General features: G+C 49.7%; 1 protein-coding gene and 1 non-coding gene across 2 annotated transcripts; one reads left to right on the forward strand and one right to left on the reverse strand.

The window, feature by feature from the left end:
- The first annotated feature begins 6,521 nt into the window (after positions 1–6,521).
- Positions 6,522–6,632, forward strand: LOC121829200 (U6 spliceosomal RNA). The gene has a single exon (XR_006071985.2). It is a non-coding gene; the product is annotated as a U6 spliceosomal RNA (small nuclear RNA).
- A 3,194-nt stretch (positions 6,633–9,826) lies between these two features.
- On the reverse strand, positions 9,827–19,814 carry Rhov (ras homolog family member V). Its single transcript, XM_076570370.1, has 4 exons — positions 19,320–19,814; positions 11,562–11,886; positions 11,326–11,384; positions 9,827–11,130 (listed from the first exon to the last, which is right to left on the reverse strand). The coding sequence occupies exons 1-4, from the start codon at positions 19,335–19,337 to the stop codon at positions 10,687–10,689; spliced, it is 846 nt and encodes a 281-aa protein (XP_076426485.1). The 5' UTR covers positions 19,338–19,814; the 3' UTR covers positions 9,827–10,686.
- Positions 19,815–24,334: the final 4,520 nt, after the last annotated feature.

Genomic DNA, 24,334 nt, shown 5'->3' on the forward strand with positions numbered 1-24,334 from the left:
CCTTGCTGCTTTTCCCCCAAGCCAGGCCAACCACTTGAGCAAACAGCCCTGATCAAGGCCTGCTGATGCACAAGACCACTCCTGTCCTCAGCCAAGCCCTGAGACTGCGGCTCCAGAAGGCGACCTTCCCCAGGAAAGGTTGTCAGTGGCCACACCGGAGAGCCTGGCACCTCGAAGGCTCGACTGGAGCCCAGTGGGGGGTAACCAAGCCTCTACAAGTTCTGGGAGTCCTGGGGGCTTCTATCAGTGGGACCCAGAACCAAAAAACCAAGAGAAAGACCAGGAAAGAAAGCAGCTCCTTGTCATGGAGTTTTTAAAAACAAACAGAAAACCTGAAAAACTATTTGCTCAAACGTCCACAAATTACTGCACGCTGCGTCTAATGGCAGGGGCCTGTTACCCCAGTTTCTAGGGAAGCTGAGGGCTGAGGCAGCAGGATGGCAAATTCCAGGCTGAGCTACGAAGAAAGGCTGGGCTGCTGGAGGCCTCCAGAAGGAAGCCACTCCAAGACATGACTCTGGGCTGGGCAGAGGGACCGCGTAAGCCCTAAGAGTCCTCAGCTCTGCGGGCCTAGGAGTTTCAGAAGTGGGTGAGGGGGGTGGGGTAGAAGAACCAGACAGAATGCTCAGGCACACAGTCGGAAACTGGAGAGTTTTTCTTTGACTTTTACCATCGGTTTCTTATTTACTTCCACCTGGCCTTACGGGGGAATGATTCAAGGTTGCTCAACAGGGTCCATAAATTATGAGATCGCATGGGGATGGGCAGAAACAAGACAAAACAAACAAAAAACCCAAGAAGACAGGGTCAGGAGTGAGGCCAAAACACCAGAGTTGTGTCTGTGGGCCACATGGAGAAACCGAGTAGCTCTGCTCTGGTACCACTGAGGCCAACTCTCGAGGGGAGGGGTCCGGGCTTGGCAGAGGCAGGGGAGGCCTTGGGTTTAGGGGGTGGTCAGGGTGAAACCCAGGAATAGGAGAGACCACTGTGAGAAAAATCAGACAGCTGAGTAGACGGGTGAGGAAGAGAATAAAAGAGGAGGCAGTGCCTTGGGAGGAGAGAAAGGATGGAGGAGGGAGACAGGGAGATCGGAAGGCAACAGGCAGCATGATTGGCAGGAGTGATAGCCAGAGACTAAGGAATCACAGACTTCAAACCCTGTCAGGCTGGGGACAGGAGGTCGCTGTCCTCACAGATGGTTGGAAGAGGGACCGGGGTTGGAGCCGTGGCTAGAGGCTGCCTTTAGTGGCCAAGAAGATGAGAGAAGGCCTTACAGAGGCTGTAGAAGGCACTGTGAGGAGACTGTTGAGGAGAGGCCTGGGATGGGTGATGGAATGAGCTTCAGGCTGAGGGCAGCAGGTTAGAGGTGTAGAGAGAGGCTGCGGGCAGAAGCAGACACTGGCGGAGAGGCCGACAGGTTGGTCCAGACTCACTTGGGTTGTTTCCTGAGACCTCTCTCTGAACCATATACCTTTTTCCATGTGACCCCCTTTGCAAGTAATTTATGGTTTGGGGGTTGGCCATGTGGGCCATGTGGCTTGCCTGTGGCCCCAACAATGAAAGAAATACAGGAAATAAAGAAGGTAGGTTTAGATGACAATTTTTTCCCCGTCCCACATGAGTGACATTAGCATTCAATTACAGACTCTCGAGTCTTCTCCAATCTCAGTCCAGAACCACGAGGCTGTCACCATTGAGGAAAGCCCAGAGAGGGGCGGGGACAGGCCAGGATCGTACAGCCAGTGTTTGGGATTATTGCAGGCTGGGATAGTGCAGGCTGGGAAGCCAGTGTCCAGCCGAAGTCCCGAAGCCTGCCCCGTGGTAGTCCCCTCTTCACACAGCTGGGTTCAGCTTTGGTTTCTGTCTTTCCTCTGGAAGTGGGACAAAGAAACCCAGAGCCAAGAAGCTGCCAGGGCTGGTCCCAAGCCCCAGGAGGCTGGGAACCAAAGGTCCACACCCATGTAAACACAGAGCAGCTCTGATACCTCTTACTTGGCACTTACCAGCTTCCTCCAAATCAGTTCTCCACTATTATCTTGCTTATCCCCACTGGTCCCCTGGGAGCCAGGGAGTGGCAGAGAGTATTAGCCTCGCTTCAGAACTGTTAGAAACTCAGACGGCAGGGAAGGCAGTAATTTGCCCCAAGTCACCTAACAAGTAAGGATGGGGCTGGAGCTAGAGACCAAATCTCCTAGGCTGTGTGTGTGTATGTATGCGTGCGTGCATGCATGCGTGTGTATGCGTGTGCATGTCCGTGTGTGTCCGTGTGTGTCCGTGTGTGTCCGTGTGTGTCCGTGTGTGTGTGTGTGTGTGTGTTTGTGTGTGTGTGTGTGTGTGTGTGTGTTATTGGTGAGGGTAAGGATCAGCGAAGAATGTAGCCTATTGGCTGGCAAAGGGGGTGGGTGGGTTGTGCACATGGCCTCCAGAATAAAGGGCCTCCTGTTATACAAGGAGATCAACACAGCCCTGCTGGAGGGACAGACAGCTACTGGGAACGCTGTGCTAGCTGATCCCAGCTGGAGGGGAGGGCAGGCAGAAACCGTGGAGTCTAATCACAAGGAACATAGGCCTGAAGGAGGAAGCAATAACGACAGGTGTCCCTGCGTGGGGTCCAGCTACCTGCTTTCCAGTTCCAACAGGCCCCTGGGAATTCTTTTTTTTTTTTTTTTTTTTTTTTTTTTGGTTTTTGGTTTTTCGAGACAGGGTTTCTCTGTGTAGCTTTGTGCCTTTCCCGGAACTCACTTGGTAGCCCAGGCTGGCTTCGAACTCACAGAGATCCGCCTGGCTCTGCCTCCCGAGTGCTGGGATTAAAGGCGTGCGCCACCACTGCCCGGCGCCCCTGGGAATTCTTAAGCTCACACAGGACCCAAACACTTTCCTGATGCCCCTTGATCCTGGGGTCCAGGATGGGGGGGAGGCATCTGGACACTTGGGGAGATAGGCATACTGCTGCAGGTAGGGGTCAAAGAGGCATGGAGATGATGATGATGATGATGATGACGATGATGACGACGAAGGAGTCCATCTTCCAGAGGGGGTACAAGTAGGTTACTGAACACCTAAGGTGTTATCCAAGGCCCTAGAGTCTGAAAATGAGTCCCACCGTCACCCGAGCTGTTGACCGATGGGTCAGCTTCAGTTTGAAAAGAGCCCTAAAAAAGTTCCAGCAGCCGAGTGGATAGTTCAGTGATTCCATCTGTGTTCTCACCCTCTCCCCAGCTCTCTCCCTCCCTTCACTCCCCAGCTTAGGACAACCCAGACTCTTAGAACCCTGGCCTGTTCAGCGGTGCCCTCCAAGAGACCGTTCTTTTTTTCTTTCCCTTCCCTTCCCTTCCCCCCCCCTCCTTCCCTCCCTTCTCTCCTTCCTTCCTTCCTTTCTCTCCTGCCCCTCTTCTTTTTGAGACAAGGTCTCTCTGTGTAGGTTGTCCTGGAACTAGCTATATAGACCAAACTGGACTCAAACTCCTATTCTCCTGCCTCTTCCTCCCAAGTGCTGGGATTAAAGTTGCATTTCACTACGCTCAGTTTGAGACCCATTTCTTAGGGCAGAACCTTCAAAGCCCCCCAACCCCCACCCCTCCCCCACCCCCACCATGCAGAATTCTGAGAAGAGGCTTAGATTCAAGCTCAGGAGTCCCAGAACAGGCACTTGACAGACGTGAGTTTGCCTAGTGTCGCTGCACACAGGGACAGAAACTCACTCCTTACTATTCACAATGACTCATGAGGCCCCTCTACCACACTCTGCTCACCTCACCAGGGATCTGGCCCAAGCCCAAGGAAAGGACTTCTGGCGCAGCCCTGCTAAGAGCTGGGTTTCCTGGCAGCCAAGCACAGTGGGCAGGTCTGACCTGTGCAATATGATCTGTGGTTACAGCCTGGGGCCAGGGCTGGTTGCAAAAGGGGCCGGTACTCCTGACACAGTCTGCTCTCGGTCTCACGGTCTCACTTGGAAGCTGGTTCCCAGGAGACTGGAGAGACCAGGGAGGGTGCGTCACCTCTGCTCTGGCATCATTCTGTTCTTCTGCAGCAGCCAGGGCACAGCTCCTTCGGATGTCCACACACTCACATTCACACCAATCCAGGCTGAGCAAGCACATCCAGCACAAAGACCTCTCAGAAGTCAACACAGATAGAACTGAGCCCAGGCACAGAGACAGACAACACAGATGCTTAGACAGGAGCATAAAGACCCTCACGCTTTCCCAGCCTCAGATGCAATTCTACACAGCACACACTCTTGAGGACAGACCTGATGCAAACACAGACATACGCACACTCTAGGTAAAGATGGCCACCTGGGGTTGGAGAGGTGGCTCACCTGATGAGATCATTGGCTGATTTTCAGAGAGTCCTAGCACCACATGGCAGCTCATAGCCATCAACTCCAGTTCTGACATCTTCTTCTGGCCTTGGAGGGCACCAGGCACATCAGATATGCATGCAGACAAAACACCCATACATATAAAATAAGTTAAAAAATTAAAAAAGATGGCCACCCACACTTACATAGATATTCGTATATGTATTTTGTTGTTGTTTTGTTTTGTTTTCTCTTTTGTTTTTCAAGACAGAGTTTCACCAAGTAGTTTTAGTGCCTGTCCTGGGTCTCGCTCTGTAGACCAGGCTGGCCTTGAACTCACAGAGATCTGTCTGGCTCTGCCTCCCCGGGGCTGGGATTAAAGGTGTGTGCCACTGCTGCCCAGCAATATTCGTATACGTAATTACTCAGACTTTTGCACTGAAAAAATGTCCAAATACACAGCACAAAAGTCAGCCACACAGAGTAAGGTACATATGTGAAACTGTATACACACTGTTGTCATTTAGTATTTATTGAGTACTCCTGACCCATTACTCAACCTCCAACAGAGATAACCTCCCTCCCCCAATCACACATATAAACTCAAGCTTCCTCAGGATTCACTTCTGATCCACTGGGGCCCAATCACCAAGCCAAAGATGGAGGGCATGTTTTCTTCTGTCAAGGATGCATAGCCTCTCGCCCTAAAACAAAACAAACAAACAAAACGCCCAGCATAGCTGTACTATCACTTATACCAGGTGAGGAAGGCAACCTAGCTAGGAATCTGGCCGAGGATGTCGAAGTCAGGGTCAGGTGAAGTTCAGAAGACACCTGCTGGCTACAGTTGGCTGTCTCCTTCCGTGTGGGTCCTGGAGACTGAACAAGAGCCTGTCCTAAAAGTAAAAAGGAGGAGAAAGGGGGCAGTGTGTGGGAAGGTAGGTGGGAATCTGTAGCTCAGTGGTAGATCACATGTGACACACACACACACACACACACACACACACACACACACACACCACACACACACACACACACACACACACACACACACACACACACACACACACGATCCTAGGTTCAGTCCTAGGTACAGCCAAGGAAGGAAGAGATGGTGGAACTAATTTACTTACGCTCTGGAGACAGAAGAGGCTCTCATATTCCAGGCCAACCTGGGCTGTATAATGAGAATAAATAGTAAATAGTAAGTAAATAGGTAAACAAATAAATGTCTGGAATGTAACTCGGTAGGCAGAGAGAGTGCTTCCTTGGCACATACCAGACAGTGGGTTTGAACCCCAGTACTACACAAACTGGATGTGGCATTGAATCCCTGTAATCTTAGCACTTGAGAGGTGGGGGTAGAAGTATCAGAAGTTCAAGGTCAACCTAATCTACTATAGCAAGTTCAAGGACAGCCTGGGCTACATAATACCGTGTTTCAAAAAAATAAAGATGGACCCCCTCCGGGCTGGGACTCAGGTCAATCCTTGCTCAGCCATCATCAGAGAAGCTTCCTCCTGCAGTAGATGGGAGCTAATGCAATGACCCATAACAGGGCAATGTGCATGAATGAGCAACATAAACCATGTCTTCACTAAACTCTCCTCCTCAGGACTCAGGCGGCTATGAGGAAGAGGGGGCAGAATGACTGTAAGAGCCAGTGGGGATGGACGACACAAGGAAGCAGTGTCCTCTAGACACGACCAGACTGACACACCAACTCACAGCACCCCACAGGTCCAAGCCAGGCGGGGCTCCAGTGCTGAGGAGGGAGAATTGGCCAAGAAGCTAACTCCAGCTGACATCTGCTTACAAAGGAAAAATTGGTTTTCTCCTGTGGAGTCTCCCTGTTAACCACACTTTCGGGCAAGCCCCTTGCCCAGCAGTGGATGGCCAACACAAAGCAAACTCAATGGTGTTTTTGTAGACTTTTGGTCTCCTATTGCTATGTTTGGGCATTTTTTGTCTTACTGCTCTCTTGCTTACATATTACAGTTACTGATTTTGTGGTTTTATGGGTTTTGTTTTTGTGCATATATGTGTACCTTGTGTATTTCTTTTGTTGTTGTTGTTGTTGTTTGCCTGTTTGTTTTCTAAAGAAAGGGAGAAAGGGCGTGGAGTCAGGTGGGTGGGGAAGAGCTGGGAGGTGTTGGGGGAGGGGAAACCATGATTAGAAAATATTGAAATTTTTTTTCAATAAAAAAAAATAAAGATGGTGTTCCTTACAGCAATACACATGCTTTAACATTGGAACGATATAATACAGAGATTAGCATGGTCCTTGTGCGAGGATGACATGCAAATCTGTGAAACATTCCTTATTTAAAAAAAAATAGGGAATTCTGGAGGTGGTGGCACATACCTTTAATCCCAGCACTCGGGAGGCAGAGGCAGGCAAATTTCTGTGAGTTCGAGGCCAGCCTGGTCTACAAAGTAAATTCTAGGACACAGAGAAACCTTGTCTCAAGAAACAAAAACAAACAAACAAACAAACACAATAAGGGCTGGCTCTGTTCTAACACAGACAGGTTCAGCTGTTGTAAGTACAGATCCAGAGGGATCAAACGCCTCTAGCTTCCAAGGGCACCTGCACTCATGTGCACATACCCAACACACACACACACACACACACACACACACACACACACACACACACAGAGGAAAATAGAAGAGGAGCCCAGTAGGAGCAGGAGGGGGACAAGAAAGGGTAACTGTATGTGTGTGTGTGTTAAATACAGTAAAAACCCATTGTGTACATGTATGAAACTGTCATAATGAGCTGGGCGGTGGTAGCACATGTCTTTAATCCCAGCACTTGGGAGGCAAAAGCAGGTGAATTTGAATTCGAGGCCCTCCTGGCCTACAGAGTGAATTCCAGGACAGTCAAGGTTACAGAGCGAGAAAGAGAGACCCTGTCTTGAAAAACAAACAAAAAACACAAAACAAACAAAAAGTCATAATGAAACCAATTATTATGCATAGTTAATACATGCTGACAAGAACATTAAAAATTAAAATAAGCAAATACAATGAAAAATAGAAAAATGAATCTGTGAGACTATCTCAAAACTACATTGATTTGGAGATTCCATTTACATATACATGTATGTATATGTAATGGATATATATACACACATTTGTATGTAGCACATAATTTTATCCAAGTAATAATAAATACTCCTGTATGTGTAGATTCCTGTAGAGTGAGTGTTTGCCTAGGTTAAGCAAAGCCCTGGTTTTTATCTTCAGGACTGAAAATAAAAAAAACAAAACAAAACAACAACAACAACAAAAAACTGTCCTAGGAAGTAGAGAAAGGCCACACTACATAAAGAGGCAGGATGAGAGAGCTGGAGGGATTTGGCTCTGGAAATCCTTCTCCTGCACAATCCTGGCCCTCGACCCCCAGCTTCTGGATCTCAGCGACACAACCCTGCAGCTGAATGTAATCCTGATGAGTCTAAACAGTTAAGGGACAATGGTCCACGCTGCCCAGGCCCACAGGGTTCAGTGGGTTCTCCTTGGTGAATCTGGGAGTCTCTTCTGTGTGTCTTCCATGTGCTGAGCCATAGTGAAGACACTCAGCCATCCCAGCACTTTGTGGAGGAGGAGCTGGAACCGGCTAGAGGAGAAACGGGATATCTGGGAGGGGGCAGGGGACAGTTTCTAAACTAGATCTTGCAAATTGCAAGCCAAACCGTGGAGTCAAAAGCAGGAGATAGTTGGGGATCACTGAGACAAACTGGTGTGGTTCAGACTGCTGTTAGATTTGGGGAGGCCTTAAAGGCCCGAGTGAAGAGCTGGGAGTTCTCAAGACAGTCAGAGCTGATTTCAGTGTTGGGCCAGGGAGGAGCCAGGGGGAGGCAGCAGGGATGTAGAGTGAGTCAACAGGGATCCTGACCAGGTTCAGTGACTGTCCCGAGAGGAAGCATGAGGACAGAGGCTGCAGCCCCAGTGACTCAAAGCTGCTGGTACCGTGAGATAAACCAGAAACTGTGTGTGGCGGCGGAGCCGCAATCAGGCTTCTGTGCCCCACAGTCCCAAGGCCCCTTGGAATGGTCTGAAGATCAATCAAGAGTCCTGGACACTTCAGCTTGCAAATACGGAAACTGAGGAACAAAGAGGGAAATGAGCTGGGTGGGAGGGCACGCTTTTAATCCCTGCACTTGGGAAACAGAGGCAGGAGGATCTTTTTGAGTTCCAGGCTAGCCAGGGCTATGAAGTGAGATCTGGTCTAAAAAAAAAAAAAAGAAAGAAAGAAAGAAAAAAGAAATTATTTGCCTGTGGTGATGGGTGTCAGGATTTGAACTTTCGAACTTGAACCTGGGTCTCTCTCTGTCCTAGTAGGAGCATGCCAGGTTAGGTTAGAGTAACAGCTGGCTATGAGCGTATCTGTCACAATGCAGCTCATCGCCTCCACCTAAGGAGATAAGGAAACAAAAGAAAGTGGCTGGTGCTCTGGGGGACAGGAAGCAGCCTTGGCGAAAAAGAAACCTGGGATTACCTAAGGTTTCACTGGGCTACTATTTCTGTTCCTCAGTGTTGCTTACACACACACACACACACACACACACACACACACACACACACACACACACACCTGTAGCTTCCTGGAAAGGGACCTGAGGCCCAGTGGATTGGGATGGGTATAGGTGCTCACCTGGCCCAGCGGGTGCCTAGTAGGTGTTATAGGTGTACCTCAGAAATACTTCTACAGAACGCCACCCATACACCTAACTCTACAGTGCTCCTCTAAGCACTTGGTAATAATATCTCACTTGGCATACTACCTTTTTGTCTCCGGACCGTGGTTTCCTTAAAGCAAGATAAGTTTTGTTTTCCCCCAAAGTGCTCTTTAAAGTTCCCCCTAGTTCCAGTCCTTGGATTCCTATTCCCCTCTGCCATCTGCCAGTGAACCCTCATGGACAAAGGATTCTGGGACCAAACCTCCATTTACATTGTCCACAGCCAGCATCCTGACCCACAATAAATCTTCATGTGTCAAGGCTGAAGACTTGGCCAACCGACCCAAGGCTACAATCTTTTGGCCAGTGGTTGAGGTTTACAGCTGTAGAGGTTGTCCTTGGTTTTTAAAGCTCGGGTGACATTCCCCAGCCAGACCCTGGGTACTGAAAACTGTTCAGAGGCTGTGAAGATGGGCTTGAGAATGTCCTAGAGCCCCAGTGCTGAGCGTGGTACTCTAGAAAGGAGGGGGAGAAGGGAGGGCCCCACCTACCTGGTGAGGTCATGGGAAAGCCGCTCTGGCGCTGACACCTGGGGAAACCCGTTTCCAGGCTGCTTCCCACGCTAGCTCTCCTGGGAACCAGCTAAGCCAAGCCCCAAGCAGAGAGCCCCACACCTGTTCCCCCTAGCCCAGTTCCCATCACACGGGCCCATCTGACCCAGCCCCCACCCTTCAAGCGGGCCTCCGTTCCCAATCCATCTACCCAGGCTGCTGGGCCTTAGAAAGGTCACGAAGGAGCATTGGACTGAGCGGTCCAGGAAACCACAGACAGCAGCTTCAGAAACACAAGGTTTTATTTGCAGACTGCATTGCTCACCTTCCAGGCTATGACCTTGGGGAAAGGGATGACCCTACCCTTCCTCCTTCAGGCTCTCATTTGCAGCTCCTCCCCCTCCCTTTGCTGGGCCTGGACTCTCACTTCCTGCCCCTCGCTGGCCCAGCCAGTTTGGGCAGTGCCTAGGGAGCCCTGAGACCCAGTTCTTCCCAGGGAGCAGCCCCAGCCTCCCTGGCCTTGGGGCTTGAGGGCAGCCCAGGTGTCAGCCTTCTCCACAGCTGTCCACCCTGCTCGCCTTCTCCCTCCAGCCCAGTCCTCTCATCTGCCTCCAGACCACCACATCAAGTCTCACTTCCTGTTTCCCGTCTCAGTCTCTCACTGGCCTCCTCTTCATAGTCCATCTCAAACCGCTCCAAATCAAGGCTGACCACCTTCCAACCCTCCAGGACGCCTCTCTGTTTCCCCTGCTTTATCACACCCGTGCTAGGAGAGGGTGAGGCCATCCACAATGGGCTGCATTCAACCAAGCTGACCTGTGGCCCCACGGTAAGAAACTGGGAATTCCATCCCAAGCTGCTCAGACACACTGACACGGATGCGATTATCCCACGAAATCCAAGTGCTGGGATTTTCCTGTGAGTCTTGACCAAAGACATCCAAATCAGAGCCAGCCCCCTGCACAGGACAGAGCTCCCCCTGTCTTAGCAGCGTGTGCAGCTAGAGGCCCACATCCCCTGCGTTCAATAGAGAACTGAGTCCCAGGAGTGGCCAGGCCAGCCTGCTAGTGCCCCATGTCCCAGGGTCCAGGAGTCTCCGGCCGCCCGCCCGCCTGCTGCCTACCGCTTGCCCTGCGGTAACTGCTCAAACAAAGCAGAAGAACTTCTTCCAGCGGCAGCGGGAGAGCGTGCGCACACCTTTTGCGTTCAGTTTCTTCTCTAGGCGAGCTTTGTGCTCAATGGCACTGAGAATGGCCGAGTCAAACACCTCCTTCAAGTTCTTCTGCGTCAAGGCTGAGCACTCAAGGTAGCAGCAGGCCCGGATCTTCTCGGCCAGACCCTGGGCTTGGGGCTGGGGTACTGGGCCCTCCCGACCTCCCTGGTCCAGCTGAATGAGTACATTGACGTCGTCCCTCAGGTCAGCCTGAGTACCCACCAGCAACACAGGTGCTTGGGGGTTGTGAGTGCGGATCTCCGGCAGCCATTTTTCTGTGATGTTCTGGAAGGAGCTGGGCTGCACCACGCTGAAGCAAGCCAGAAAGACATCAGTGTCCGGGTAGCAGAGGGAGCGGAGCCGGTCAAAGTCCTCCTGGGGTAGCAAACGCCAGTTGTTAGCAAGATCATTCCCTTCACACTGGAACCAGAGTCTGCTTTCTCACTTGGGGTGGAGACCTAAGACTCCTAAAGCCCAAGGCCTACTTCATTCCTCCTCCATGAAGGAATCCTCTCAGCCTCCGACCCTCTCCAACCCCTAGCCCATGGAAGCCTACATCCAGATTCTCACCTGCCCTGCAGTGTCCCAGAGCTCGATTCGCACAGGGGCTCCGTCTACCAGGACTTGCACTGCAGGGGTGGGGAGGGGAAAGCATGAGTTAGCCACAGCATCCTCGTCCCTCTAGGCAGGCCTCACCAGCGCCGCCTCCGGACCTGCTCCCGGGGGTCTTCGGTGCCCTCCCGAAAACACGAGCACCCTAATCCACAGCCCCACCCTAGCCTCAGGGGCCCTCCGGTAGTACGTACCGGAGAAGGTGTCCAGTGCCGTGGGCCGGTAGCGCGCCGGGTACCCATTGCAGGTGTAGCTGACGATGAGGCTGCTCTTGCCCACCGCGCCATCGCCCACTAGCACGCATTTGATGCCCAGCTCCGGAGGCGCGCTTCGCCGCCGCGGAGGAGGGGTTGAGGCTGGGAGAGGCGGTGGCTCGGCCTCGCTCAGCTCCCGCGGCGGCATGGCCCGCTCCCGGGGTAGCAGAGGGGCCAGCCCGGACCAGGCTCCGCAGCGCTCAGGGAAGCAGGTTCGGCAGTCGGACGCAGACAGTCTGTCCAAGCTGGGCACGCCCGCTAGAGGCTAGCAGAGGGTATATATGTTGGGCCCCGCCCACCTCATCTGCATGTCCCAAGTGGCCCGGACCCCGCCCACCGACCTGGACCTCCCTCTGCAGAACACTGAACGATAGCAAAGCATGCAGAGAAGAAAGGGATATGAAAACCTGGCACCACGAAGGTACAAGGACAAAGACCCGACATATGATATTTGGTAGATCCATGATTTATTGTTAGTAGGAAGATACAAACTACAGAATTCATAATATAGCATGTTCAAATTAAACACATCACATTAAACCTTTTCTAAGTAAAAAGAAAAAAAAGAGCTGTTATATATATGTTGGTATAGGTATTAAACATCAGTACAGTAATTTTATTAATAAAGTATTTTTTTAATCTACTGGGAATGAGGCTGAGATTGTAGCCCAGAGAGCCTAGCATGTATAAAGAAAGCCCTGGGTCTGATCCCCAGTACCACTGACCTGGTGGTGAATTCCTCTAATCCAAGCACCCTAGGGATGGAGTTAGAAGGATCAGAAGTTCAAGACCATCCTCTGTTGCACAGAGCAGCCTGGGCCACAATGTGAGACCCTGTCTCAAATAAACAAATAACCTGGCATGGTGGCTGCTCCCCACCTTTATTCCCAGCAGTGGGGAGGCAGATACAGAGGCAGAAGCAGAGGCAGAGGATCTCTGTGGGTTTGAGGCCAGCTTGGTCTACATAGTTAAGTTCTAGACCAGTCAGGACCACATAGTGAAACCCTGTCTCAAAACAAACAAACAAAAATACAATATACACACACATTATAGGGCTGGTGATGTAATCTGTGATAGATAGAGTGCTTACTTAGCATACATGAGGCCCTCTGTTTAATGTCTGGCCCATAAAAAATACACAGGGCTGGAGAGATGGTTCAGTGGTCAATGAACTCCTATGAAGAGGAGCCATTCAGAACAGAAGCTGTGAACTTCACACTGGATTTTATGCTTTCACCATCAACAATATATTCTTGAATACTTTTTAAGATTTAATGTGTGTTTTATCTGCATGTATATCTATGCCTCACATGCATACAGTGCCCATGGAGGCCAGAAGAAGATGTCAGATCCCCTGGAACTGGAGTACAGATGGTTGTTAGTAGTCATAAGGGTGCTTGGAACCAAACTACATCCTTTACAAATGCAACAAGTGCTTAACTGCTTGGGCATTTCTTCAGCATTCCACCCCCACGTGCATTTGAATATGTGTAAAGTTCCCAAAGTACCTACTGCTATCCTTTTTGAATAAAGACTTTATTTTTTTATTTTAATTGTGTGTCTGTACATGGGCATGGATATGTGCATGTGAGTACAGTGCCTGAGGAGACCAAAGAAGGGCTGTAGGGCCCCCTGAAACTGGAGTTACATGAAATTATGAAGCCGCCTAAGTGGGTGCTGGGAACTGAACTCAGGTCCTCTAAAAGGGCAGCAGGCACCTTTAACTACTGAGCCATCTCAGTACCTAATGTTCTCATTACCATGAAAGCACATGGAATTACCTATTTGCAGATGCTGTTTCTGGGCCACCCACAGTCCTTGCCCTAAGAGGAACTTACAAGACTTCCCAGGTAACCACAGGAAGGTCACCCAGAGAGCAAGTGAAAGAGTAGCCTGATACTAATTTAGTCTACTGCAGCCATAGCAAGTGACTAGCCCAGAATCCTTTCTCTGATTTCCTAGGCAGTCTTTCAGTCAGCACAAAGATCACTGAGACCCTTTCACCCCAGCAGGCAGACATTCATGAGTTCGGGAAAGGGCAAGATTGCTAAGAGGAGACTGAAGACACACCTAGTGTACCAGTGCAGAACTCTGTAAGTCTAGCCTGGCATGGTGGCACTCATCTGTAATCCCAGCACTTGGGAGGCTGAGGCATCAGGATCGCCTGTTTATAGGATGGGTGCCAGGGCATCCAAGACTACTCAAGACCCTATCACAAAATACAAACAAACAAAAATCTGGGTGAGGGGCTGGAGAGATGGTTCAGAGGTTAAGAGCACTGGCTGGTCTTCCAAAGGTCCAGAGTTCAATTCCCAGCAACCACATGGTGGCTCACAACCATCCGTGATAAGATCTGGTTCCCTCTTCTGGCCTGCAGGCATACACGCAGGCAGACCATTGTATACATAATAAATAAATAAATCTTTAAAAATAATTTAAAAAAATATGGGTGTGAAAATGACTAAAAAGTTGCTGACCTGACCACTCTTGAAAAATTGTAGGCTTCCAGTACCCACTTTTATATTCCAATGTCTATCTCCCCCATTCCCTCTATCTAAATGTCTAAAGATGCTAATGATCCTAACTGCCACCTCAAGATCCCCCCAAATCCCCAGACACATCCCCATAAGTTTCTTTATTGAGCTACTGAAAGGTGTCTTAAGTGCTGTTCTTCCCTTCGATGGCCCTAGAAAGTCCGAAAGCTGCTCATTCTGTGCTCCTGCGAAGGGACGGGACTCTAGACTCAGTCTGTCCGTTCTTCAGCTCATAAGCTGAGTGACTCCTACAAAATCAATCTCTTCACCACTGTCAGTGCTACAGAATGAAGCACAAAGTGCATTTGTCTCTGAAGCCCTTCTGGTATTAGCTATCAGAGATTCAGGAATCCTGGGGATGCTGCATAGGTGTCCAAAACAAAACTACTTAACACACACACACACACACACACACACACACACACACACACACACACACACACACATACACACACACACCCTCTTTGGAATACTCTTGTCCTTTGACCTGACCTGGGTTTTAATAATAACTGTATTGGGCTGATGATATAGCACAGTGGTATCACACATGAGATGCTGGGTTCGATTCCCAGCATGACATAAATCTGGAGTGAAGCACACTCCTACAATCCTGGTGCTTAAAAAGCAGTGGCAGAGCAGGGCAGTGGTGGCGCACGCCTTTAATCCCAGCACTCTGGAGTCAAAGGCAGGCAGATCATTGTGAGTTCGAGGCCAGCCTGGTCTGCTTATTGAGTCCCAGGCCTGCCAGGGCTACATAGTGTGACTTTGTCTCAAAATAATAAAGATGTAGTGTCAGGAGCATCAGTTCAAGGTCTCCTTGGCTACATGGTAGGTTCAAGACCAGCCTGGGATATTTGAGGACTGGTCTCAAAGGAAAAAATAAAAGCTTTATTAAAGATATAGATTTAAGGGCAATACTTTTTAATCCTTTCTGAATACGTACCAATAACACACTAATGGAACAAACATGGGAGATGTCTGCTGGGCATGAGTAAAATGTCTTGCCTTGGTCTGAGACTGGCCATTCTTCATTGGTCTCATGGGTGGAGATACTTTCTGACCAAGGTCCCTCTGTCTAAGCTGGTTTAGGTACAGTCACGTCAGCAAGAGGGGGAGGGAGGAGACAAGCTGGGAGCTGGTGAGTCACCTATTTCTCAGCTAAGGACTTGCAATTCTGGCTGCTACTTCTGGGAAAATCCTCTTCAAGGTGCTGGGGTTACAACTTCTTCCTGCCCACCTGCCACATCTGCCCCAACTTCCAGACATAGTTATTAGGGTTACAACTTGGCACCAACATTATGTCTTGGATAAAGGGCATTTTCGAGGATGGGGAACAGGAAACAGACAAGAGGAGCCTGGAACATGTGTGGATAGCAAGTCTAAACAAACAAACAGGAAGGAAAAGTGTAGGTAGTTCATACGGACAAAAAGCCAACTAGAAGAGTCTGGGACGGTCCAAACTGAACAAGGTAAAGCAATAATAACCTAGTATAAGACCAGTATCTATAATTCACACCCACAAATGATCGACAGAAAACTAAGTTGAGGATAACAGCGTCAAATAGCTGGGCGGTGGTAGCGCACGCCTTCAATCCCAGCACTAAAGAGGCAGAGGCAGGTGGATCTCTGAGAGGTTGAGGCCAGCATGGCCTACAGAGTAAGAACCAAGGCTACACAGAGAATCCCTGTCTCAAAAAAATAACCAAAAAAAGAATTTCAAATAATATTTTTGGATCCTTGGCCCTGAAGGAGAGAGAAAATTAAAAAAAAAATTTTTTTTGAGGCTTTGTGTCATGTAGCCCAGGTTGGCCTTGAATTTTCTGTGTAGCAGAGGATAGCCTTGAACTCTTGATTCTCCTGCCTCTATCTCCCGAGTGCTGGGATTATAAACATATACCATCATACTCAGCCTAAACACCCACTTCTAAAAATGCATGTGCGTTTGTAGTGGAGACCGGAACACATCTTACTAGGTATTACCCCCAGGAACACTGTCCACCTCCTTTGGAACACATTTCTCATTGGCCTAGAGCTTATCAACTAGCCTGACTTGCCAGTGAGTCCCAGAGATGATCACCACCTTCCCAGAACTGGGATTAGAAGCATGTACCACCCCACCTGGCAATTTTTACATGGTTCTGGGGCTAGAATTTAGATCTTTGTGTTTGTAAGGCAAGAGCTTTGCCAACCAAGGTAGGAAGCAGAAGCAGGAGGATTGTAAATTCAATCCAGCATGGACTACACAGCAAGACTCAATAAATAAAAGACAAGGCTAGAGAGATGGCTCAGTAGGTAAGTGCTGTGCACAAGCCTGAGGACCCGAGTTCAATTCAGATTCCACAGTGAAAGAGAAGTTGTCCTCTGATATTCCACATTCTCAGTGTTCTCTCCCTCCCCCACCCTCTCTCTCTCTCTCTCTCTCTCTCTCTCTCTCTCTCTCACACACACACACACACACACACACACACACACTAAGAAACAAAAACAAAAACAAAAAAAAATTGGCCAAGCTGGGTGGCAGTGGCGCACACCTTTAATCCCAGCACTAGGGAGGCAGAGCCAGGCAGATCTTTGTGAGTTCGAGGGCCCACCTGGTCTACCGAGTGAGATCCAGGACAGGCACCAAAACTACACAGAGAAACCCCGTCTCAAAAAACAAAAAACAAAACAAAAATTGGCCAATATTCTATACTAATGTAAGATATTCATAATTGAGGTAACCTGGTAATTGAGGTACATGAAAACATCTTGTACTGTCTCAATTTAGAAAAATTAATCTAAACTCTTCTAAAAACAAGCAGCTTGCTGCTTCTTCTCCCCCCCCACCCCCCCACCCCCAGACAGGGTTTCTCTATGTAACAGCCCTGGCTGTTCTGGAACTCATTTTTTTTTTTTTTTTAAAGATTTATTTATTATGTATACAGTGGTTTGCATGCATGTGTCCTTGCAGGCCTGAAGAGGGCACCAGATCTCATTACAGGTGATTGTGAGCCACCATGTGGTTGCTGAGAATTGAACTCAGGTCCTCTGGAAGAGCAGTCAGTGCCCTCAACCGCTGAGCCATCTCTCCAGCCCTGGAACTCGTTTTATAGACCAGGCTGGTCTTGAATTTACAGAGATCTGCCTGCCTCTGACCCCACCCCCACCCCCCAGGAGCCCTGGGATTAAAGGTGTGCGCCATCACTGCCTGGCCAACAGCTTCTTAAACAAACAAATCCACTATTGTCCTGACATTAAGTTATGGAAACAACAACATCTTGCTTCCAGAATGTTCAGTATAGCTGTATGAGACTCTAGACTTGTACAAATGCTGTTGTTTGTCCTGACAACCATAAGAACTGAAGTGAGGCCGGGCGGTGGTGGCTCACGCCTTTAATCCCAGCACTCGGGAGGCAGAGGCAGGTGAATCTCTGTGAGTTCGAGGCCAGCCTGGGCTACCAAGCGCGCCTTCCTGTTTTGACACTGAATATATTGAAGTCCAGAGTTGTAGCATCAGGGGACTTCAAAGAAACTGACAGGCTGTCCCCAACCAACAAGCCACAGGTCCATGCTCAAGTATATAATGTTATCAGGCACCTTTGTTTATTCCTTATCATATTTAAATGTATTTATTTGTTCTGTAGATGTATTTATTTTATGTAGACCCAAGTTCCATTCCCAGCATCCACATGGCAGCTCCCAAGTCTCACCACAACTCCAGTTCCAGGGGATTTTGCACCTTCTTCTTTCTGATCTCGGGGTACCAGGTACACATATGGTGCAAATATGTACATGCAAGCAAAACACTTATCTGTGCATATAATAATAATAAAAACAAGAATTAAAAAAACAAGAGTAAACCAAAAGAAACTCATACTCTTTACCACAATTTTCTTCCTGTCAAAAAATTAAAAAAAAAATGAACAAAACTCCATAGTTTCCAAGAAGTGTTTTAGTTCCATACAAACGTTCAGAGAAAGAAAATCCATTTTATCCAGTCTTTCTTCGGCACACTCCAGACCCCTACTCAAGCCTGCTGTCAAGAGTGAGCCCAGAGATCAGCAAGCTTTGAAATAAAGAGAAGATGGAAGAGAAAACAATCTTATGGGCTGTTGCGCCAGTTCAGCAAGGTAAGATGCCAGCCACCAAGCCTGACGACCCCGAGTTCAATCCCTGGGACCCAGTGGGTGGGAGAAGAGAACTGAGTCACCCCAAGTTGTCCTCTATCTCCACGTGCCTGCAGCCCAAGGACACAAGTACTCACACACTAAATAGTTAAGTACATCTAATAAAAATTTTAAAATTAAATTTAAAAGAAAAAAGGAGTTATATGTATTTAACACTTATTTGCCAGATTTTAACGGTGATGATGACAGTATTACAGTCTGACACACTTTCTAAATTTTCCCAGTTAATCGGATGGAGAGAGCGTTCGGGGGCTGTACTCACTGGTCCTGGGTGAACTGCCTCATGGCATCACTGGCTAGGCCTCTAGCTCCCAAGGTCCCTCCGTCCCTCTCCCTCCCCCCCCCCCCCCCCCCCCCGTCCCCCACATTATCCATTGGCTCCCAGCTCCGGGCTTCTATCACGTCCTCCCCCTTCCTGATTTTCAGCCTTGGCCTCTCTGTTTCTTTTCTCTTCGCCCACCTGCATCCAGCCAACCCCAGCTGATAATATCTGCCCCCACCCCCTAAATGTCCTCAAACCCTGAAATGCTTGCTGGGAGCTGTCACTTAAAAATGCTCATCCAGAGCCGGGCATGGTGGTGCACACCTTTAGTCCCAGCACTCGGGAGGCAGAGGCAGGCGGATCTCTGTGAGTTCGAGGCCAGCCTGGTCTACAGAGCGAGATCCAGGGCAGCCGGGGCTACACAGAGGGGCTGTCTCAAAAAAGAACAAAACAGACACACACACAAAACCAAAACCAAATAAAAACAACAACAACGACAGCCGCCGAAGATGGCGGAGGGGCAGGTTCTAGTACCCTAGCAACAAGGCCATTCTGCGGTGGCCCCGTGACCCACACAATGGTGGCCATGCGCAGGGAGGCATCCACATTTCCAGAACTTTCTACAGAACCACCCGAGGCTGCACCCTCCGCGCGAGCCCTGCTGCCCCACTGGACCTCCGGGACGGTTCCAGGGGACGCCTCCCTCCGCTGACGAGCCTACCCAGAACTCGCCTACCTGGGGCGTCGAGCTCATGGCACCGGAAGTGTCTGAACCAGGCGGTGCCCGCCAACGCGAGGCCCAGCGGAAGGAGGAGGCTGTGAACCGGAAGGAGCCGTCGCGGTCCCGAGGGGAACTCGGGGAAGAAAACCCGCTGGTGCACAGAGGTCCAACCTTGTGAGCCAATGAAGACCCGCGTGCCTAAAACGGCCTCACCCAGGCTCCCTTTAATGCACCGAGGTCCCCTCTCCTTATTTCTAGCGGTTGATAAGCCGTTTCCTCAATTTAAGGAGTGGGAAGGAACGGTCTGGAACTTATGGGTCACCCAGGTCCACGGCAAATTCATCCCCCTGCTTCAGCCTCCTGAGCGCGGGGTTCCGCCCGCCTGGCACGCTGCCCTTTCCTTCCGAGCATCCCACTTCCTTCCCTTCAGTGTTCTTTATCACGATACCCACCTCCTACCTCCTACCTCGTGGTCTTGCTTTGTTCATCGCCAGGGCACCCAAGCTTCCTAAGTCACTCTCCCACTCCAAAGCCTACAGCAGAGTGTTCACTGGTCTCTACTTGACATCACAAACCCCAGGATGGGATCATGAACTGACTGAGAGGGACTGATTTTTACTTATTTGTTTGTTTTGAGACAGGGTTTCTCTGTGTAGTCCTGGCTGTCCTGGAACTCACTCTAGCCCAGCCTGTCTTCGAACTCAGAGATCTCCCTGCCTCTGACTCCCGAGTATTGGGGTTAAAGGTGTGCACCACCATCGCCCATGGACTGAGAGGAATTTTAAAAACTGGGTATTGTTGTGCATTCCCATAGTCCCAGAAATGGGGATGTGGAGGCAGGAGATGAATCAGGAGTTCAAGTCCAGCTTCAGTCACATATGAAGTTCAAGGCCAGCCTTGGTTATAGAGTGAGTTACAGGCCATTGTAAATTCCTGTCTCAAAATAAAATGAAAAAAAGAAAGGAAGGAAAGAACAAAGGAAAAGAAAAAGAGGGAAAAAAGCCGGGAGGTGGTGGCGCATGCCTTTAATCCCAGCACTTGGGAGGCAGAGGCAGGTGGATCTCTGTGAGTTCGAGGCCAGCCTGGGCTACAGAGTGAGATCCAGGACAGGCACCAAAACTACACAGAGAAACCCTGTCTCGGAAAAACAAAGGCGAGGAGGGGGGGACAGTGAGAGTGAGATGGCCCAGTGGTTAAGAGCACTGACTACTCTCGGAGAGGACTAGGGTTCAGTTCCCAGCACCCACATGTGAAAGAAAAGTATTAGCTCAGGACCCCCAAGACCAAGTTCTTGGGCCAAGTTCTCAGCACAAAGGAGATTTCTTTGCCTCAGAGGGACAGGGACAGGGACAAAGATGGGAGATAGAGGAGGAGAGAGAAGGCGACAGGAACCAAGGAAAGGGGTCAGGGGTATTTGTTCCAGAGGATTGCCTCTGGATAGAGGGGAGACAGACATGGCACATAGGAGAACGGTGTCTATAAAGGTAAAATGGGGAACCCTGTGTTAGGGTGAGGTGCTCAATTTTAATTGGGCATGTTAATTAGGTGAGCCAAAGGTGACTTTTGATTGCTGGACTTCAATACTTTGAAAGCTGGACCTTGGCAGTCAGCCTCAGGAGGAGAGACTAAGGGACTAGACCGAATAAGAGACTAGACCTTGGGGGCTAGCTTTAGGGATGTAGTCTAATGGGTTTTAGCAAAGCAGAGGGAACTGGAGAAGGACAAGGCCTGCCAGAGACACATGCTCAAGTGAGCTAGAGTCCATCATGTTTCTTCATAACCATCTGTAACTCCAGGCCCAGGGAACCTGATGTCCTCTTCTGGCCTATGCTGGCATTGGACAAGCACGTGGTGTACATACATATGTGCAGGTCAATACTCATACACATAAATCGTAAAAAAATCTTCAAAAAGAAAGGTGGGGTGGGGTGGGGGTGCTGTGAGGTGGCTCAGCAGGTAAAGGCACTTGCCACAGAGATCTGATAACTGGACATTGATCCCTGGGACTCACATAAAGGTGGAAGGAGAAAACTACAAAATTGTCCTCTGACATCTACACTACATGTGTTGTAGTACACCTGCACCTGCACATGCACCCACACACTACATGTATTGTGGTACACCTGCACATGCACCCACACACTACATGTATTGTGGTACGCCTGTACCTGCACCCACACACTACATGTGTTGTGGTACACCTGCACATGCACCCACACACTACATGTGTTGTGGTACACATGCACCTGCACCCACACACTACATGTGTTGTGGTACACCTACCTGTACCTGCACCCACACACATGTATTGTGGTACACCTGTACCTGCACCCACACACTACATGTGTTGTGGTACACCTGTACCTGCACCCACACTACATGTATTGTGGTACACCTGCACCTGCGCCCACACACTACATGTGTTGTGGTACACCTACCTGTACCTGCACATGCACCCCCACACACATGTGTTGTGGTACACCTGCACATGCACCCACACACTACATGTGTTGTGGTACACCTGTACCTGCACCCACACACATGTGTTGTGGTACACCTGCACATGCACCCATACACATGCGTTGTGGTACACCTGTACCTGCACCTACACACTACATGTGTTGTGGTACACCTGCATCTGCACCCACACACTACATGTGTTGTGGTACACCTGTACTGCACCCACACACTACATGTGTTGTGGTACACCTGTACTGCACCCACACACATATATTGTGGTACACCTGTACCTGTACCCCCACACATGTGTTGTGGTACACCTGCACCTGCACCCACACACTACATGTGTTTGTGTACACCTGCACCTGCACCCATACACATGTGTTGTGGTACACCTGTACCTGCACCCACACACTACATGTGTTGTGGTACACCTGCACCCACACACTACATGTGTTGTGGTACACCTGCACCCACACACTGCATGTGTTGTGGTACACCTGCATCTGCACCCACACACATGTGTTGTGGTACACCTGCACCTGCACCCACACACTACATGTGTTGTGGTACACCTGCACATGCACCCACACACTACATGTGTTGTGGTACACCTGTACCTGCACCCACACACTACATGTGTTGTGGTACACCTGCATCTGCACCCACACACATGTGTTGTGGTACACCTGCACATGCACCCACACACTACATGTGTTGTGGTACACCTGCACATGCACCCACACACTACATGTATTGTGGTACACCTGCATCTGCACCCACACACTACATGTGTTGTGGTACACCTGCATCTGCACCCACACACACATGTGTTGTGGTACACCTGTACCTGTACCCACACACATGTGTTGTGGTACACCTGCACCCACACACTACATGTGTTGTGGTACACCTGCACATGCACCCACACACTACATGTGTTGTGGTACACCTGTACCTGTACCTGTACCCACACACATGTGTTGTGGTACACTTGTACCTGCACCCACACACTACATGTGTTGTGGTACACCTGTACCTGTACCCACACACATGTGTTGTGGTACACCTGTACCTGCACCCACACACTACATGTGTTGTGGTACACCTGCATCTGCACCCACACACTACATGTGTTGTGGTACACCTGTACCTGCACCCACACGCACATGTGTTGTGGTACACCTGCACCCACACACTACATGTGTTGTGGTACACCTGTACCTGCACCCACACACTACATGTGTTGTGGTACACCTGTACCTGCACCCACACACTACATGTGTTGTGGTACACCTGTACCTGCACCCACACACTACATGTGTTGTGGTACACCTGCATCTGCACCCACACACATGTGTTGTGGTACACCTGCACATGCACCCACACACTACATGTGTTGTGGTACACCTGCATCTGCACCCACACACTACATGTGTTGTGGTACACCTGCACATGCACCCACACACTACATGTGTTGTGGTACACCTGTACCTGCACCCACACACTACATGTGTTGTGGTACACCTGTATCTGTACCCACACACATGTGTTGTGGTACACCTGTACCTGCACCCACACACTACATGTGTTGTGGTACACCTTCATCTGCACCCACACACTACATGTGTTGTGGTACACCTGTACCTGCACCCACACGCACATGTGTTGTGGTACACCTGCACCCACACACTACATGTGTTGTGGTACACCTGTACCTGCACCCACACACATGTGTTGTGGTACACCTGTACCTGCACCTGCACCCACACACTACATGTGTTGTGGTACACCTGTACCTGCACCTGCACCCACACACTACATGTGTTGTGGTACACCTGCACATGCACCCACACACTACATGTGTTGTGGTACACCTGCACATGCACCCACACACTACATGTGTTGTGGTACACCTGTACCTGCACCCACACACTACATGTGTTGTGGTACACCTGCACATGCACCCACACACTACATGTGTTGTGGTACACCTGCATCTGTACCCACACACTTCATGTGTTGTGGTACACCTGCATCTGCACCCACACACTACATGTGTTGTGGTACACCTGCACATGCACCCACACATGTGTTGTGGTACACCTGCACATGCACCCACACGCACATCATGCACACACACAACAATAATAAATAAAATTTAAACTGAAGAATGAAGAGTTGAAAGACAGAAGGAGGGGGCATGAGAAGGAGGAACATGGTTCACTGAGATGGCCCAGAGGGTAAGGGCATTCGCTCCCAAGCCTGAAAACCTGCCTTCGGTTCTCAGGACACACATGGTAGAGGGTGAGAATTGACTCCCACAAATTGTCCTCTGATCTCCACACAGACACCATGGCACCCGTGTGCCTACACATGTACACACAAAAATAAATAAACATGTCATTTAAATAATTAAACAAAAGTGCCAGATACAGTGGCACACAACTTTAATCTCAGCACGCCAGACACAGAAGCAGGTGGATCTCTGTGAGCTCCAGGCCACTCTATCTAAATGAAAAAAGCTGGGGCCAGGAGTTCAAGGTCATTCTCTGGTATGTAGCAAATAG

The sequence above is a fragment of the Peromyscus maniculatus genome, chromosome 4 (genome assembly GCF_049852395.1).
Source record: "Peromyscus maniculatus bairdii isolate BWxNUB_F1_BW_parent chromosome 4, HU_Pman_BW_mat_3.1, whole genome shotgun sequence".
In the NCBI taxonomy this organism is placed as follows: domain Eukaryota; kingdom Metazoa; phylum Chordata; class Mammalia; order Rodentia; family Cricetidae; genus Peromyscus; species Peromyscus maniculatus.

Excerpts from the sequence above, each read along its gene's own strand:
- Rhov (XM_076570370.1), bottom strand. Across the intron at positions 11,385-11,561 it reads GGCACTGGACACCTTCTCCG|TGCAAGTCCTGGTAGACGGA; the intron begins GTACGTACTACC and ends CCACCCCTGCAG. Across the intron at positions 11,131-11,325 it reads TCTGGGACACTGCAGGGCAG|GAGGACTTTGACCGGCTCCG; the intron begins GTGAGAATCTGG and ends TTGCTACCCCAG.